General features: G+C 41.0%; 1 protein-coding gene across 4 annotated transcripts; it reads left to right on the top strand.

Moving 5' to 3' along the window:
• The first annotated feature begins 1,617 nt into the window (after positions 1-1,617).
• ODF2 (outer dense fiber of sperm tails 2) lies at positions 1,618-19,118 on the top strand. 4 transcript variants are annotated; one of them, XM_010291227.1, is made up of 20 exons: positions 1,618-1,702; positions 2,403-2,556; positions 3,852-3,977; positions 4,597-4,767; positions 6,268-6,434; positions 7,489-7,618; positions 7,911-8,042; positions 8,920-8,994; positions 9,974-10,045; positions 10,611-10,727; positions 11,618-11,803; positions 12,655-12,764; positions 13,452-13,587; positions 14,284-14,394; positions 15,030-15,134; positions 15,671-15,829; positions 16,715-16,815; positions 17,362-17,524; positions 17,870-17,995; positions 18,786-19,118. In XM_010291227.1, exons 2-20 carry the CDS (start codon positions 2,449-2,451, stop codon positions 18,957-18,959), a joined length of 2,469 nt encoding a protein of 822 aa, XP_010289529.1. In that variant the 5' UTR covers positions 1,618-1,702; positions 2,403-2,448; the 3' UTR covers positions 18,960-19,118. The 4 variants fall into 4 exon arrangements, with proteins under 4 accessions (XP_010289529.1, XP_010289530.1, XP_010289531.1 ...); XM_010291228.1 differs by lacking the exon at positions 1,618-1,702 and having other exon boundaries at positions 2,409-2,556; positions 8,923-8,994; XM_010291229.1 differs by lacking the exon at positions 1,618-1,702 and having other exon boundaries at positions 2,449-2,556; positions 3,852-3,920; positions 8,923-8,994.
• Positions 19,119-19,327: the final 209 nt, after the last annotated feature.

Genomic DNA, 19,327 nt, shown 5'->3' with positions numbered 1-19,327 from the left:
GCCCTTCACGGTGAGGGGGCTGGGGCCGCCGGCCCCGGTGTGGGGGCGCGGCCAGGGAGGGCGCGGTTCCCCTCCGCGGTGATGTCCGAGTCCCCGGGAATAATTCCTTCGGCGCTTTCCCCGCCGCGTCAGTAACGAGAAGTACCTCCTGCCTTGGGGCAGTCCTTCCCGCTGCGAGGGAAAGCGGGAACTATCAGGCGGCTTTAAATATATAACGGAAAACGTGCGCGGTGGTATTGGGGCAGGCGTTGGGCCGGGCTGCGGGGGGGTGGTGCTACCCCTGGGGGGTTTCCAGCCCCACTTGGTTAAAGCCCGGGTCTGACCTCGGAGCCGATCCCGCTTTGAGCGGGAGACTGGCCCCAGGCTGGGTCCCTGCCAGCGTGAGGTACCCACAGATTCTTTGAAAAGTCTCCAGAAATGGCAGAAGTTACGTAAACTTCTGAAATAAACCTTGTTGTTAGGGCGAGCTGTGTGACAGCAGTTGTTTTAGTTGTGGTGATTCAGAAGCTCTGCCTAAGGTCTCAGTCGGGGCTGTAGCCGAGTTTAACCTCTCCTCGGGAAGGAGAGGGTTAAAACACCCAGCGCTGTTTGCAGTTGTAAGTACGGCTGTGTCTTCCCTTCTGTAATCTTCATAAATCTGACATATTTTGTCTTAAACACATACTGCTTAAAGACAGATGCAGTACTACTGGTTTCATTTAGAGTAAGTTATTACATGAACCTTTCCAAGTGGACAAATTAATCAATGAGCTGTAGAGAGTGATCTAAATTCTAGTCTAGCAGGAGTATTGTACAAAAAATCCTGCTCTACCGCATTACAAGTAACGCTTGCCTCGTAACACTTGTTCTTACATAGCAAATTGTGAAGGACTGACTGAGCCTGGTCCGCCACCACTGTTGTAGCTGTACTTCATCACTCCCCCATAGACATTAGTCCTTCGGGGATTCCTCCTCCCTTGCTCTCATTTCTTCAAGTCCCCAACATACCACCAGGCAAGAAGCTGCTCATGCTGTAGCTGACTCCTGATTCTATGTGTGCTACTGGTTAGCTGACCGGTACACGTGTCTGCTGGGCAGGCAGTGACCCCACTGCAACACAAGTCTCTGTGGTGCTGGGTTTCCTGCAGGATGAGTGCTAATTTGGATGCATCTCTTCAGCCTGCAAAATTGTATAAACTGTGTAAAAAAGAACGTCAACATTTCTGTCGAGTTTTACAGAATCTGTTGATGATGGCAGAATTTAGGGAGGGTGTGGGGTTTGGGAAGGGATGTAGAGGTACTCTGGACCTGTTCAAACCTTGTTTTCTTATGCAACTGGTTAAAAATTGCAGTTAGAATTTGAAGGTTTGTAACTGTTTGAGTAAGGCCATTGTGTAATTGTACAAAACATTGCCATTGTTTGAACCAACTTTCATAATCGATATGTAAGTAAGTATAATCTCGGTCCTTCCCTCATCCAATGCTTCTCAGGGGAAGCCAGGACACACCAGCTTGTGTTGTTTGGGTTCATACATTTGATGTGTTTGAGCCTGTGTGTTGCCTTAAATCAAAAGGAAGAGGATGTTCAGAAATTGTCAGCTTTTCCTATTAGTGGTCATTTTATTTTTCCTGTATCAGGTGTCCCTCATCCATCAACGATGAAGTGACTTCAGTCTCTGTGCAGAACACACTGTCAAGAAGAGCTAAAAACTTTAAAATAACTGTAAGTAATTTTACCTAGACTGACAAAAAACTTTCTGCCAGAATCAGATTAGTGCTGCTGGTGGATTTTTGTAAGATTTGCAATTGTGTTATACCCTTACCTCAACCGAACCATTAAGCTCAAAGGCGATGACTTTAACCTTGTGTCGCTAGGCTTTTCCGTGTTGTGTTAGATATTGGTTAAGGTTGTTCTTTTTTCTAAAGATGAAAGAAATGTCATGATCCAAAAGCTTTTAAGCATTTGTTTAACTTCAAAAAGACACTTAAAGTTAAGCACATATGAAGGTGTACAGGTTCAGGGTTCTAGGATGGAAGAATCTGATGGTTTTCTGTTTTTTTTCTCAACTAAACTGTTAATTAATGCTCCTCTCTGCCCCTCTTCAAATTTTTCTTCATAATCAGACTGTATTGGTTACTGGAGCCCTTGATTTGCTCGCTTGCTCTAAGACTTTGAATTCCAATGACTCTTACAGACACCTGCTATCAATCCAACTATATTTGGTCTTTAATAACCATGTTAAAAGCAGAAAATACCAGAAGCGGAGAAGTTATTTATATTAATCCTAGCTTTACAGCAAAGTAGTGTGCAATTCAAAATGGCAGATGCTACTGAAAGAAAGCACAAACTATAACCAAGGCTGGCCATTGTTGCTCTCTGGCACAGAGGGAAATGTTGTTATTTCCAGTTTCCTTATTCACAGGTTTCCTTTCATTGTATTGCCCTTTCCCGTTTGTGGGAGAAGAGCCATGAAGAACCGTTCCTCATCTCCCCCTTTGCACGTCCATGTGGATGAAAACACCCCTGTCCATGTCCATATTAAAAAGGGTCAGAAAACCACACCTGCAAAATCCCAGGTAGGAGTGTGTAGCTGGGTGTTTGTAATGGCTACAGAGAGGAAGGTGAATGGTCCTAGAAGCACCACAAAATCTTCAAGGTCTGTTTTACTCTTGTATTAGAACTGAAAGACTTGAATTCATATTCAGTAGTGAATTTTCAGCAACACATTTTCTGTGTTTTAAGATGATCCGTGTATGATATAGAATATATAGTTACTTTTCATGTTCAAGTGTTTGATTGTGAGGAGTGTTGCTTCCAATGTGGTGTGGTATGGTCTGGGGGATTTTTTTTTTTCCCCCTTTTATTTCCTGGATTTGTGTCCTGATAATGGTTTTTCTTTGGCTTCATCTCTATTTTTGCAGGAAAGGTTTGGGGAAAGGTAATATCTAGGTGTTTCAAATACAGTCTTGACTGTATTAAAATCAATGTGCTTAGGAAAAAAGTGTCTCATATCCTCTTTTGTAGTTGGATGTTTATGTAAAGTTGTTCTTAAAAGGTGATGGAAGTTGCTAGCTCATTCTTTCTTATGTGCAGACATCCTGTTCTAAGTCCTTCATCAATTTTGTGTTTGTTGCTAATGGCAAATATCATAATGGGGTACGGCCTGACAGTGAAATCAATGACTCTTATTAATTAATTGCCTGTAGGGAATATTTAGAACATCTGATTTTTCTCTAAACTTAGAATTGTGCAAAACCACTTTAACTTGCCTTCAGTTAGAGCACCTTGAGTTCAATACAAATAAATATGGATCTATTAGTTGACTGCAAAGCTGGGAAAACGCTTCAGGGGTTTTTCATAACTGATCACACCAGACTGTTATTTTTTTTCTCTTGTGGTGCTGTTGTCAAATGATATAGCTGCTCTTTTGTGAAATTAATCTGGAACAGAGAAGGGATCTCCCAGGTCTTGCCGCCTTCACGTGAATGGGTTGTATTGCAGTATTTGTTTTGTGTATCTCCATACAGAGGAGTCTTCCTTCTCCTCCACCCCAATCTCCCACCCCGGTCTGCTGGGTAAGGCTTTCATCACATCGCAAGTGCAGGTATCCCAGTGATATACCAGAGTCACTACATGATAAATAATAAGAATTTAGTACATCTAGCCATATTGTCAACTGAATGTGCAATAACCTTTCCTTCTGGCTGGTGTTAGCCTCCTCAGGCGGCTGCTGTCTCGTCTGATCTGATGTATCATGTGAAACATTATGTGGTATTTTTGTATGAATGATCTTTCATTGGGTTTTGCAGCTCTAAAAATTGTAAATGGTTCTTTAAAAGTCTGTGATTTATTTTATTGTCTCTTTCTTTAGCAAAAGCACAAGCAGAAAATGAAAGGGGATACCATGAATGTGTGCCGAGCTGTCCGGGTAAAAACCAAAGCCCCCTGGATGCCTCCAGGCAAAACTTCTGTCCGGGAGTCCACCTGCAAACGGGAGGTATGGCTGATTTTGCTCTTTAAAACAAACTTTCATGTTTATCTGAGGTTGAAGAGAGCAGTTGTATAGTGAGGGAGCTGGGCTGATCTGAAAGAAGGCTACTGTCACCTACCATCCATTTGAAGTGTCTTCTATAAATCTTTTTCACTTTTTAATACAGAACAATTGGAAATTAATTAGCAGCCTATGGCCGTATCATGCCTTTCTGCTTCTAGAAGCCAGACAAATTTGTTTATTGTGGTTTTACTAGTCCCCTTCAAGATCTCATCTGGAGGCACAGTGAAGGGCTGCTGTTCTTAGTCTTTTCTGAAGCATGGACCATTTGTATAGTATTGTGTAATATTTTCTTTCTCATGGGTTGAGTGTTTTGTCTTTTGTATTCCTGGCTCTTCCAAATGAGAATTTGAATTTACATTATTTTTTCTTCTTTTTCTGCTCTAGTCTTTCTGCATTCTTGACCTTTCTCTGACGGAAATGAAAAGAGCTGTTTACAAATGTTTTCCTTACTACCCTTATTGCAGTGATGTGACCTGGTCTCTGGTTTTGGCAGAGTTAGGTTTAGAATATTGTTTATAACTTTATACTTAAAAAATGATTCACTATATTGTTCTTCTACTAGGGACCAAGTCACCGCCTAGAAATTACACCTCCAGATTCAGAAAAAATGCTGTCAGTATTGCACCTGAGTGACCTCTCTACAGATGAGGAGGATGCTGTTTACTGCAAAATGAACCAATATGAAAAGAAGATAGATAGCCTGATGAATGTGGTGGGAACGCTGAAGAATGAGGTGAGGAGACAGTTTAAAGACCTGCTGACTCAAGTTTTGTAGCTGATTGTTTGGTAAGATGAGGCTGGAGTCAAGTCTTGGTACAATGGAAGACTACCCAGGCTGTTGGTTTGATTTTTTTTTTTTTTTTTTTTTAAAGCAAGCTATCTGAGTTATTTAGAAGAGCTGAACTATCCTAGTGAGAAATTCACTAAGCCCTACTGGGAAACATTTTAAATCATTATCCATTTAATAAGGTATTGCTGTGCCTCAGTTGCCAAATAATCTGGATTCTGCTTAAGCCCAAAATCTGAAAACTGGTCATTCCAGAAAGTGAAAAATGTGTTATGATGATGTTTTATTGTCAAAGAATCCACTTACTCAACTCAAGATTTTTTTTTCTTCTGATTCTCTTTCAAAATGTGCAGCCCAGTGATGTTGTGTTTTCCAGATAAATAGCCTCTTGCGTACTTGACACCACCCAGATTTCATAAGATGCTCTATGGTGGGGGAAGACTGCATTTTAAACTTTCAGTTAACACTGAGGGCAGCAAATATTGTATTCTTACTACTTTACTCTAAGCTATGTAAAGTTCAAATCAGTGAACAAGAATAGGGTTTGAGTCAAGTAGATTCTTAAATTAAAGGTTTTCCATTTTATTTATGCTAAAAAATGTAATGGAATTACTTGCATGATTGTAAAACAATCTATTTTGATACTTGTAATAAGTTAATTTAATCTAAATGTTTGGTGGTGTCACTTAAATAAATCCATGGTGTAATATCACATTACTTTTATTAGCTTTGGTTTTGTACAAGCCAGTGAATCTTCAGTGACTTTTTTGCTGCAAAAAGAAACAAGTCTTGTACAGTAATTCAGCCCCTCTCTATGTTCTGTCGTCTTTCACATCTTCAACTGTTTGTAGTACTCTTAGTTGCCAAATGGGGTGCCTGTGTCATTCATGAGGAGCAGTAGTCAACTTCTGAGCCTCATTCAGCTCTTGAATAGTCTGTACACAACTCCAGTGTGTGTACACATTGGACAGTGTACAGACACTACCAGCAGTGACACTGAGCTGCCACACTACGTCCCGGGTAATCCAAAATGGGTAGATGGAAACAAAATGCCAGGGGCTATTTAGGTTGATTTCACCCAGTTCCCTGGATCTCACAAAGCAATAGTGGAGCAATGGAAGTCATCTCCAGCATGTGAACTGCTACCAGAGCTCCGTTCTTGCCATGTTTGAGGTCTGTCTCATGTCTGATGACAATTTCTGGTATGTGACTTAGAGCCAGGATGCTTGTGTCTCCCTGTGTTGATGGGATGGGAGGTATTTCCAGGCAATAAATGAATTATGCCCTTTGTGCACAGGAACAGCCTGGAAGTATCTAGGAGAAAAAAAAAAAAATAGGTCCTTTGGTGCAGTTGAGTGGCTAGTTCACTGGTTTGTGGCATGGATTCTGTGTATCGCTTTAAAAGCACCTGGTTTGTCTTAAGTTCTATTTAAATATCTTCATCAGGCCAAATTGCAGAAAAAGGAGGAACAGCAGCAAATGACAAAGCGTCTCCTTGAGGAGCAGAAAGAAGAACTGAATGAGGTCACACAAGAGCTGGTAGAAACAGAACATGAGAATACACTGCTCCGGCGCAATATTGAGCGCATAAAGGAAGAGAAAGATCTGACTGTGTAAGAAAGCTCCAGTTCTCCATTGTTACTGCAAGTAGTGGTATTTACAGTGTGCTTACCTCCTTTATTGCTAACATTATTTGAAGTTGTAGTTTGTACCCTGGGTTGCAGTGCTGCTGAAGAACTGATGTTCTTGGATTTTTTTGTCACCTTTTAGAAGGGGAACTTCAGATGGCAATAACTGCAGAGAAGGGCTCTAGAATGATTACTGGAATGGAAAAAAATACTCTGAGGAACCTGAGAGCAGTTGGCTTGTGTGGCCTACTGGAGGGTCACCTAGCTCTGCAATTAATATTTTGAAGGCTAAGAGGCGCTGTTTGAGTTGTGATGATATTGGTAGAACAACAAATGAATAAACATGGAGCTGAAAATTAGAGGAGAATTTTTGGCGTCTGTGAAAAATCATGAGACAGGAGTGACAACCCCTGAGAGGACTGAATCATGGGTTTTTTCTTACTGACCCTGAAGATCTCCAAGTCTGACATTTTTGCATCTGCTTTGTATCTAAAGAATTAGGGAATTTTGTGTCTCCAGGGGAACACTAGTGTTTTAAAAGAGTTAGTTTTATTTTTTCCTTAAGAAAGATCACTTGGAAGTTAATACTGTGGATTCCTTTTTCAGAAAACTTTGTGAATACTTCTGAGATTACAAGCCCTGGCTAAAAACTTTGAGCTGTATACCTTGGTGTGCTTTCCTGTTTCATGTTCAACCATTTGGATTTTTACTTCTGTTGTGACTGAAGTGCCCAGGAAAAGCACAGCTTTGTGTTGTGGGTTTAATAGTGTGTGCAGGCTTTGGTATAAGCCTGATTTGTCCCCTCTAAATTCCTGTTCGATAGCTGTGGTCTTAGCAAGCTCCTGGTGTCTACTTACTGGCTTCTATCAGAACAACTTCCACACTGAAAAGGGATAAATCTTAAGTAGTGTTTGTTTAGAGCTTTTGGCCTCCGAGTCAAGGGTTTTTATGAGTTTTAACCCAATCAACTGTAATACAATAGTAGCTGGTACAGCTGTTAAAGTTTCTTGTTCCTCTGATGGCTGAATTCTCATTACAGGCTACAGAAAAAGTACTTGCAGCATGAGAAGGAGTGTCTGATGTCCAAGCTGAGTGAGGCAGAAAGGGATGGAGCAGCAGCAGCCAGGCAGATCCATGCCCTGAAAAATACCATCGGGAGACTCAACATTGTAGGTGTTGTCCTTTTTTGTTCTTGCCTTTACTACATTGTCTTGTTATATGGCTGTCTTAAAAATATAATGTTACAGTTGCTGATACAGAAAAATGTAAGGAAAAGTGGAGGGATTTAACATGCTTAAGGTGTTCGCTAGCTTTGGAAGTGAGGTATTTACTTGCAGCGTACAGTCACCTTCTGCATGCATGGTGCTGACTATTGTATTGCTCATGCTTGTATCAGCTTCATACATCAATTCCATGTGAACAATTCTTTTCTTTTCTTCTCTTTTATTGTTTTTCCTCTAGGAGAAACACATGAGCAGCTCAGACATTAACACATTGACAAGACAAAAAGAGCTTCTGCTCCAGAAATTGAGCACCTTTGAAGAAACGAACCGGACACTACGAGAACTTCTGAGAGAGCAGCACAACCGGGAGGTGAGCTGTGCTGTGTGCTTGAACCTGGATGATTACAGGAGACTACGTTGTCTTGTGGACTGAAATGGAGTTTGAGAGCTTTTAACTCTTTTTTTTTTTTTTCTTCCTAACCCTGCCGTTGACCCTGTGCCATAAAGGATGGATAGTTTTGTTTTTTTTTTTAATTCCTGCCTATGTCTTAGAGTAAGACTGACTTTTCTGTTGTGAGGTTGTTAGAGCCTCTTTGACTGTATTGAAAGGTATAGGCACTACTGTGTCGCCTATTCTTTCTCATCTGGATCAGAGCTGTATCAGCTGATCGTGCTAGTCTGAAATGTTACTGCTACAGTTGCGTTGGCTGAAGACTGAGGACTAGATGTGGCCTTAGCTAATGAGAACCTAAGGATGTTCAGAACTTTGTTTTTGTAGGCTTGTTAAGAGCAGTAACAGAAACATTGTAAACAGTTCTGTACTGCTTGTATGGAACAATTCTACACTGCTTGTAAGAGCAATACAGAAATGAAATTGCTCCTGTAGTTTATATTCCATTTGAGCAAAAGTAGGCTGATGGTAACTGTTCTTTCAGCCATCAGCCACCAGTGAGACTGAATAAAAGGACTGAATTCTTCCACATGACTTTCCCTGGGTAGCAGGAGAGTTTGGAACGATATTAAATTGCCATCATGCTTTTTCTTATAATCTTTGAATGAGAAGTGGACAAGCTTTCTAAGATAGGTGATGGTATGTGAAATATTTAGCAGATTTGATGCTTCTGGGTATCTTCTGAGAATTGCTGCTGCAACTGGGAGGAAATGGTTGATTTGCCCAGTTCCATCTGAAGAATCTGTATAAAATAGACTTTTTAGTTAACCGTTTTTTTCATGTATTTCTTTTGTAGAAGGATGCTCAGAAGATGCTGGAGCGGCAAGGAGCACTGCTGAAAATGCTGGCTGACTTAGATGCAGAGAAATTGGTAAGTGAACCACAGTCTCTTTTTTCTCTTTTTTTTTTTTTCATGATAAAGCAGGGAGATCTAAAATGACAAGCTTTTCTTTGTCTGGTATTCAGCCATCAAGTCTTACACTAATGCCTTTTAGACCAATAAAAAATATTTTGGCTTTTGTGGTAATCGGAGCCACTACATTGCTTCTCTTGTTAACAACCTACATTTCAAAGTGGATAGATTTTCATAGCCTTTGAAATATGGATCTTAGAATGGGGACAGCACAACTGAGACTTACATATAAAAGCACTGTTAGGATTTACAGTATTCAACTGTAAAGGAGAACTTAAACCTGTTCTTATTACGTTTAAGCGAAAATGATTCTGCTTACCTTTTCTTATGGTACTGAATGTACAAAGCAAGAATTGTGCTACATGTTCTTTAAAAAGAAATTTCTGGGTGTGGGAGAGAAAAAAAAAATATCTACTGCCAAAATACCCCCATGGTTAGGATAGAATTCTTCATTTTGGAAATCATCTTCTTGTTTCTGTATGTTTATCATGTTATCCTTAGAGATAGAAAAGCACAAAGAGGGTAACCTTTCTGTATCTGCTTCTGTCACTGAATGAGTAGGTGACCTGGTGCCAGTTTTTGTTCATTTCCTTATCTGTAAACAGAGAAGAGTTCTTGCATTGCCAGAAGTTATAAAACTTGCTGTGAGACAGAGGTAATGCACTTTTTTTGTCTGTGGAGTATGTGGTCCTGTCAGATCCTCCTTCTTGACTGAGTATCCTATGCCCTGTTACACAAATGTATGTGTATCCCTTTTGCTTTCTGCTCGAGGAGAATGCAGGCTGGTTCTCCATCCTGAGGATGCGGTTGCTGTGGATACCAGGCAGAGTGCCATGATCAGAGGGTCTTGGGAGGGAGGCAGTTACATGTGTTTCCTTCCACCCGCCAACCCAAATGTGTTTCTTACTTAACATCTGAGTGGTGTTTGTTTTCCCAGCAACTTCAGATGAGGCTTCAGGAGAAAGAAAAAGAAGTGGACGATCTTACCACTCAGATACAGGCAGAAAAGGTAGTTTCCTTTTTTTGTTTTCCACTCCCTGCTCTACCTTCCAGTTCTGTAGAACTACAGATAGTCCAAAATATGGATTTGTACTTGCAGACGATTACTTTTTAAGGAGTCAGATGACTGGCTTGCTTATAAAACTAGATAGACAGCACAGTTGTGGATTCAATTTTCTGCTAATAAAACATCCATCACAAAGGTGAATAGGTGGTATTCTCTTTGCTTGGGCTTATTACTGAATTGCCTTTGTTTGAGGTCCTGTTGGTTCATGATGTCAAATTCCAGTCTGTTCCTCTCTTTAGGAAGTAAAGGAATGTAGCGGAAGAGATCAGGTATGAAGGATATTTGTCCCTAGAACAAGGGGACAGTCATTCACATCTGATGTAAAATAAATGGCTACTCATTTGTTGCCCATTTTATTGGAGTAGAGGAGCTGTGAGGGTCCATCTGAGGAAAGTGGAGGTGGCTGGGGATAGTATCAGATTTCTTCACTGAATGGTTACTTATTAGAAAGTGTTCCTTCTCTTAGCTTGTTGAGGAAAAAGGTGTGTGTGTCTTGCTTCTTATTTAGGACCAGGCAAAGACAGCATGTGAACTCTCCAAATCTATGGAGGCTGTGAGAGGCCGTTTACAAGCGCAGCTGCGAAATAAAGAAGCTGAGAACAACCGTCTGACTATACAGATACGGGTATGTTTTCAGTGGTCCCTGGGGATTGTCTCTTCATTTACTCTCATGAACTGAATTGACAAGGGAAGTAGCACTCACCAACTATTCTTCTGCTGTGTCTGGTAGGCTGACGTATTGGCTGGTGATGTTTATGCTGCTAACACACACCATACTTTTAAAATGAAATAAGAAAAAGAAAACCTTTTCACTTCTGATGCATGAGGCAAAATCGTAGCCTTAAGATCTATGTACATTTATTAGATTTTTTTTCCTAAGTTAATTACTACATAATTATTTAAAAGATGCCTTTGGTTTAGTCAAGCATTGAGACAGATTGTAAACTATTTAATTTGCTTTCTAGAAAAAATCCTGTGTCATGAGTTCCTGTATTTGAACACTCATGCACACTTTCTACAGTATTAACGAGGGGGAGAAAGTTCCCCTGGTTTGTCTTGATCAAAATCTTATGTTTAACATATCTGTTGTTGATGTTGATGTTGTGATGAACATATGTACGTTAATGGTTTAGAAGAGCTTTAATTCTATTAAGCTATATAGCTGCATAAAGCAACATTACTGTACGTGAGCATTTCAATTAATAAAGAGAATGTTCTCAGATCAAAAGACTGGTAGATCAGTATTTATCTTGGTTAGGAGATGAAATCAGTATTCTAGAGAGCAGCTTATGAAAGAGGGGAAGGCTCTTGGAAGGAAAGGAAGAGATGTCATGCTGACATATGTCAGCATTAGGACAGGATTATGTAGGTGAAACGTGATTGCAAGTACCTCCAGGTGGGCGGTTATGAGTTTATGCCCAGCTCTCTCCACTGTTTCTAGGAAATCAGTTGCTGCTTTGGGTATGCAGGTACAAAGTCATTATTCCATGTAGTGTGTTTTCTTCCCCCCTGCAGAATCTGGAGCACAATGAAGCCCAGCATAAGGCAGAAGTGGAACATATCATGGAACAACTGAAAGAACTAAGACAGAAGGCAGACCGTGATAAAGAGGCGCTGAAGAAAGCCATCCGTGCACAGAAAGAGCGGGCAGAGCGGAGTGAAGAGTATGCAGAGCAATTGACTGTCCAGCTAGCAGAAAAGGTACCTGATAATACAGAAGGAGAGACCTCATTTCAGGTCATGCATCTAAATCTTTGACTTCTGGTAGCAACCATGGGGAGAGTCTCTGCTTTCAACTAAGGAGATTTATTTCTGTCTTGATGCTTTGGCCTATTTATGCTAAGTTTAGCACAAATCCAGTTTTCTCAGCTGTCACTATACTCGCTGCATGTCCTTAACTTAGGACATGCAATAACTTGGATCATACTAGCAGATCTGATTTTTCACCTGGTTCTTTAGAACAGTCTGAGGGTTGACAAAAGCCAATAAAATAAAGCCTTGTGGTTTTGGGTTGAATGGACTTGGTTGTGAATTGAGAAACTAGTCAGAGCAGAGAATTACAAAGACTTAGAGGTGTACTGGAATTTCCAGTTGAAAAATTACTGAAGGATCTCAATAAAAAGTAGAAAAGTTAGGGCTAAAACAAATCAGAAGGGAACATGGATTTTACACTACTTGATTTTTTTTTTTTTTCCCTCTCCCTTGTTTTTAGAATTCCAGGGACCAGAGCCCCTTGTAGAATCTTAGCCATGCTTTGTATTTCTGATGGTTCATCTGCCTTCAAAGAGGATTCTTCTTTCGCTGCTGCTATGTCTGTTGGCTGACAGTAGTGAACTGAAGTTCAGAGTTTCTACTGAAGTAGAACACTTCTCTCTGAAGGATCAGGAAGAATAAAAATAAATACTTGTCCTCAATATTTTAAAAGTCTTAGTGAAGTCTCTGCACACACCATGTTTACCCATATCAGCATCTCTGCATATTGTCTGCATATCCCGTGTCCAGTGACACTTGCTCTCTTGCTCTTTTCCTCATCTAGTTCTTTTGTTTGATAGGACAGTTATATTGCTGAGGCACTGTCTACTCTGGAGTCCTGGAGGAGTCGCTACAACAAAGTAGTAAAGGACAAGAGTGACCTCGAACTGGAAATTGTTACGCTGAACAGGTTAAAATAAAATTGGTGTGGAGAAAATGGCATGAGTGGGAATGAGTTCTAAGTTGAAGGATAATTTAATTGAATAATTTCATTAAATTGAGTAATTTAATTGCATTGCCTGTAAATATCCAAGCAAAACCAGCACTGCCTAAGGGCTAGAGCAGAGTTTGGAGAGATTGAGAGAGATGTAGCTTCTGCTGCTGACTTGCCACAGCCAAGGCAGGCTTTGTAAGGATTTGCTGACCGTTAAAACTCTGTTCCCTTGCCATTTTGTAATGCTTTGAAAGAATTAAGGCTATCTTTTGAGATCTGTTTGAGATGCTTGAATGGAAGGGATTAGAAGAGATAGGCAATACAGTTTGTGCCAATTTTGTTTTAAAGCTAAATAAATGTGTTGGTATCACTGCAGTTGTTGCTGTGGTAAAAAATGGGTAGGTGCAAGAAGAGGGAGGTACCTCTTTATCCTATGTATCTTGGAGGCAATGCATTTGAGCTCCAAGGGGATGACTCAAGTTAATTTCTAGCAGGCTAAGAAGATTGAGGTGGTAGAAGAGTGCAACAGATAGGTGTGCATCTGTGACTGGAGGAGGAAGATGAAACAATAGATAAAAGCCATGTTTCTGAATGTGATTTTCAAGGATTAGCAGTCTTATTCTTCCTTTTCACTTAAGGATTCATTTTCTTTCTATATGGCAGCCGTGTTGCAGACTTGCTGGAACAGCAGACAATCCTGGAGGACAAGATGCGGGAGGACAGAGAAGCTTTGATGGGTAAATTGCATCGACAGACTACAGAGATGACTTCTTTAAAAATGGAGAATGAAAGGCTAAAGGTCAGTGATTCTAGGGGTTTGAAGCTGAAGTATGAGGGGGGAAAAAAAGGAGAAATTGCAACAAATTGCTTGGCCTCTGAGGGCAGAGTTGAATTGCACCCATTGCAGCCATTTAGTTTCAAATCAGTTTCACCATAACCTGAGTATGACAGGGCAAGGATGCTGGGAAGGGACATAAAGAAAAGTGAATGTTCTGGAAGGACTGGGTTACTTCCACATTTTGGCTAGCAGTATCTCCAATCCAAGTACTGTTTCTTCCAGCTGGGATCTTATATCTGGTCCTTACATCTTCATGCTGCTTGTCCAGAGAACAAACAACATTCTCGCGTGCAGAGAGAATGCATGTGAGAATGCATTATCCAAAATAAAAAAGAAGGCTGGCATATTTCTCCTGTGTCTCTTATCACTGGTGATCTTGTAGGTGACTTGCATAATTTTCTTCTTGGAAAGCTAGGCATTGAGCCAAATAAGGAGTGGCCCTAATCCAAGAAGCACAGCTCATTTGGGCAAATGGAAAGATTGTACAACCATCCCAAGCCTCTGTGCTCTGCTGGTGTAAATTTAGCAATCCACTGAAGTCTGGAAAGTGATGCCAACTTACACTGATAAAAATCTTTTTCTTAGTCTAGACAATGTTAGACAGCTAGCGTGGCAGTTACTTCCGAGCAGTCAATGGAAGACGTTTTGTTTTTTCAGGCTAGTGTGGTCCCAATGGAGGAAAAGCTGAACCAAGCGCAGATGGAAGTGCAGCAGCTCAAGAGCTCTGTCAGGAACTATGAAGGGTTGATTGAAACCTACAAGTCACAGGTAGGCATTTTGTCAAAACCGTCAGCCTTTGCACAAACATATTTTCTCCCTTCACTGTTGTGGCTTATTCTGTAATGCCTTAACTCTTTGTTTGCTCTTGGAAGATGTTGCAATTTCTTATGGTTTTGGTTCTTTTGTCTCTATTAGCCTGAATCTTTCTCAAATGGCAGCATTCAGACTGCCATGTGCTGTATGGCAACGTGTGGAAGACTTACCTTCCTCACTACGTGCTGATAACTTGGTCATTAGGGAGAGCTGACTCCCACAGCAGAGAAAACAAAAGACTAGTTTTAATTATTTCACTCTTCCCTTCTCCTTTTCAAAAGGTAAAGGAAAATAGTGACATGCTTTCTTCTGCCTTTTAGTGTGGCAAGTACTGTTCCTTGGCTGCTTTTGGGGGCGGATTTTGGCTATTGTGGTAGGAGGAAGATAAGGAAGAGGGGAGAACATTTGGTGGAAAGCCTAAACGATCCAGGTGGCAGAAGCAGAAAGTGAACTTCCAAATACATTTCTGGGGTGGTAGTTAGTGTGGCAAGAAACTTGTTGCTGATCCTTGAGCAGTTTTAGTTTGCATTGCACACTTGTTGAAAACGATATAGAACAGATAAAGCGTGTGGGTTTTTTTGTATGTGCAGGTGTTGAAGACCCAAATGGAAGCAGATGATGTGGCAGCAAAACTGGAGAAGTCTGATAAAGAGAACAAGACACTAAAGGATGAAATGAACAAGGAGATTGAACTGGTAACTATTCCTCTAAAGACTGATATGTTGTAGACGTTTGTGGATCTTAATGTTCTGAATGTAGTGAAAATTGGCTGTGAATAGGAAATAAAAGGCTTATCTCAGTTTGCCTTTTCCATTAGTTTTTCTCAGGACTTGTTCATTCTGCAAAATCTATTGAACATATAGTAACTTCTTTTTGACTATATGGTGTTCTTCAGAGGTGTTTAAATTGCTTAGTGTGTCCTTTGATGCAGAAATAGTGGTTTAGAACAGTGGACTATCTAGGTTACACCATTTTCTGATGTGGAACAGCTGTCCTCAAAAAAGAGCAAGCTTCTAGTAAAATTAGAGCCCAGGATCCAAAATACTCACTCATTCTCACTCCATCCGTAGGGAATGCCAAATCCTAAGAAAAAGCCTTTTGGAGTAGAAGACCTTAGGCTTTGAACTCCAACCCTGGCCAAATATCCATATGGTGTCATCATGGTTGCAGACTAACAAAGCTTCTTACATTATGAACATTTGGAAGTTCCTCATGTTCTCTTTGACTGTAGGCGCGTAAGCAGTTCCAGAGCCAGCTTGCTGAACTGGAGAAGCTGCCTGAGATCCTAAAGATCACAGAGACACAGCTGGCAGAATGTCAGGACCAGCTTCAGAGTTATGAGAAGAACAACATGGACCTGTCTCTCATGATTGCAGATCTTCGTCAGCGGGTAAGGGACTGGCAGAAAGTACCTGCAGCACTGCAATCCGCAAGTCTGAGACCAAGATGAAGTTCTAATCACGGGAAGGTTCAAACTTCGTCTCTGTTCTCGTCTCTTTTTGAAAAGATTAAACGTGCACTGCAAAATAAAGGTGTGTGCCATGTCTTTGTGCAAGAAGTTAGCGGCATAGCTAGTAGCATTCCTTGCTATTTGAAAGGTTTCTAATCCCTTGGTGCAGAACCTTACTGCGACTCAAATAGCAGCAGTGACACTTACTAATGCCAACACTCACTTCTGTTGCTTCCATCATCTTGTCAGCTTTCAGTCCTGTGGTTTTCTGCTTATAGAGCTGTCCCAACCTTGATTTTTTCACCCTGATTTCAGGTTGTTTTCCCAGTCCCTGTGTTCTGTCCCCAGGAGAACTGTGTAGGTATTGCAGGACAATTATAGACAGGCATGACTTCTACAACCATGCCTCAAGACACAGCAAATGATCTTGCAGTCTGACTGCTTTATTTGGATTGGTTTGGAATTATAAACGTTCCTGGTAATTCAGGCTCTAATGCCTTCGTGGGCTGCTGTCATGTATATGGTCGCTTTTAATGCGTGTGCTTTGCTGTGCTTGCAAGTGGCTGCTCTGCATGCAAGTGTTTATGGACCCGTCTTTTCATTTGCAATATGCAAGAATTTTCTTATACCTTTCCAAATGTTAATTGGAAGCACGAGCAAAATGGATGTTTAGTGCTTTCCTTTTCTACCCACTGTTCCTTTTCTAGGGCTCTCCAGAAATCATGAATTGAGCATGTTTCCTTCTGGAGAGCTGTGTATGTTTTAGGTGGTTGGTTGTGTGTGTAGTGACTACTCTGTAAAGTAATTACTTACTGTAATTTTTAGATTGAGCTCCAGGGAGACAAAATGGAGATAACAAGAGAGAGGTATCAGTCTGCCCAGGAGGAGAAAAAGCAGCTCACCTTGAAGGTGGAGGAGCTAGAAAGGTTAGAAATACTAGGCTCTCTTAATCTTCTATTTCCATCCTCTTCCCATTGTTTTTTCAGGGGATTGAAACAGCTTCAGTCTTGTTCCAGTCCCCCATGTGGCTCCAGGATTCTGTGCATTTGGTTATCCCACAAGGATCTCTAATCAGTAGCTGTCCACTGGAGAGAGAGTTGTATGTTTTTGCAGCAACTGTTATGAATGTTGTTAGAAAGGATGATGGCTTACACAGCAGATAAACCAGCTCCTTGTCCAATCTAGCCTGACAATTTTGAGGTTTTTCATATTACAGTACTTTTACCCATGTTTATAAAATCCTTTTAGTGGCTTTCCCAGATGTCTGGGAAAATGTAGGGGTGTGTGTACTCTGTATGTCCTTCAGTCTTTTGAAATTTTGATTCAAGAAATGGAGAAGTGTTTCTTGGGAATCTCACCTGTCAAGGGGAAATAGAATCTGTTTCCAGACTAGTCAGGACCTGACAAAAAGGAGACTGGAACATACTCCATTTAAAATGAATGGGTTTCCTTCCCTTATTGTCTTAACCTAGAAAACTAGAGACAACGAGTGCTCAGAACATAGAATTCCTTCAGGTCATAGCAAAACGTGAGGAATCGATCCACCAGTGTCAGCTGCGGTTAGAGGAGAAGACCCGTGAATGTAGCTCCTTGGCACGTCAGCTGGAGATGGCCATTGAGGATGCCAAAAGACAAGTAAGTAATTTCTTGCGTTTGTGCATTCTTCCAAAACTATACAGACTGTAAAAGGGGAACAGTGAGAATGCTGGAAATACCTCCTCAGCCTATGACCAAAATGTTAAGTGAAACACAAATAATAAAACGTATTGGTACTGTTTGTCAGCACTTAATTGAAAAACTGAACTCTGCAGTCCAGTTTGCAACAGAATAGAGGAAAGCAGAAGACTGAGCTGCTGCTTATGTATGAGAATGTGTCCAATTAAACTTTATAGGGCCCTTGTGGGCAATGGGGCAGGGGAAAAAAAAAATCATTCTTCCATAGACAACCGTTTAACAAAGTTGTTCTGGTGTTATACGTAGGTGGAACAAACTCGAGAACGAGCAACGTCTAGAGAGAGGGCAGCCCAATCCAAGATGTTAGATTTGGAGACCCAGCTGAGTAGAAATAAAACAGAACTGAACCAATTGCGTCGGAGCAAGGATGATGTGAGTGACATGCAAGGGATATTCTTGCTGTGCTGGTGGTGTCCTGGCAGCAACTGGAGTCCATAAACCAATGTCCTAAGGACATGCTGCAAAAATCATGCAGAGCTGTGTCTGAATGTGATGTGCTGTTGTATGTGTGCATGAGATGTGTGATATGGCGTGTCTGTTATGTCACTGATTCAGGAGTGTGGACTCTCATTTGAGTATTCCTTATAGCAATGATCTGAATGAATGAACTTGCTTTAAACTTGCTCTAAACTTACGTGTGTGTAAGAAAAGAATCAGACCTTTCTTATGTTCAAATGAGACTTGCACCGGATGTCATGGACAGATTTCAACTTCATTTACTGTGCTTGGTTATCTGAAAGGGAATGCAATTTCTCTTCTAGAGGAAAGGATTTTTTCCTAGAAGAGAGAATGGTAATCTTTCATAATGTCTTATTTACCCTGCTTGTTTACTTGAGTTTTACTTGGAGTTGGGTTGGCACATGGATCAGGTCAAGTTACTCTTCAGAAAAGAGTGTGTTTAATTCCCCGTAAATATAGCTAATCAGTTTTAAAAGCCCAACTGATTAGCTGTGTTGTCTCCTGTTTTTATCAGCAAGTTGCTGAATGGAGTTGGAAATGAGCAGAACAAATCATAAATATCGTAGCACCATCTGTTGTAATGTCATCTACTGCTGTGCTAATTCTTGCTGTCCTCAGCACTTTTTTGGGAGCAGCTTACGTTTAATGTGAATAGGATGAATGTTGCTGTCTTTCAGCCTGTGATTTGTGCTTCTTCATGCAGGCAGAGCGCCGGTATGAAAGCCGCCTACAGGATTTAAAGGATCGGTTGGAGCAGTCAGAGAGCACCAACCGCAGCATGCAAAACTATGTCCAGTTCCTCAAATCTTCCTATGCCAACGTTTTTGGAGAAAGTGCCTTGCTGGCTTCCCCCAGCCGCTCTCGTTCTTCTCCATGAGGACAACGCTTTCCCCGCACCTCTGCTTCTAAGCACAAACGGAGCCCTATTTCAAAGCCATATGTTGTTTAGAAAATAGATTGGCATTTCAGGGTCACTATTAGGAGTTGTTTTTGTCATCTTTTCCTTGCAGCATGAGACGATAGAATGATGGTGGCAGATGTCCTAAGTGTAGGGTGTCAGCAATACCTCATCTTTTCCTTGCAGCATGAGACGATAGAAGGATGGTGGCAGATGTCGTAAGTGTAGGGTGTCAGCAATACTGGTTTGGTGTTGGAGGTTGGTGTTACACCATAAACTGTACCCCAAACCCAGATGGTTTTGCATATGATGGAAAAGGTCCTTTTAATCTTGTAAGGTCCTGATGG

This window comes from Phaethon lepturus, unplaced genomic scaffold, assembly GCF_000687285.1.
Source record: "Phaethon lepturus isolate BGI_N335 unplaced genomic scaffold, ASM68728v1 scaffold9597, whole genome shotgun sequence".
Lineage (NCBI taxonomy): Eukaryota > Metazoa > Chordata > Aves > Phaethontiformes > Phaethontidae > Phaethon > Phaethon lepturus.
Note: the sequence above shows the minus strand (reverse complement) of the source record. Positions and strands in the feature narration are given on the sequence as shown.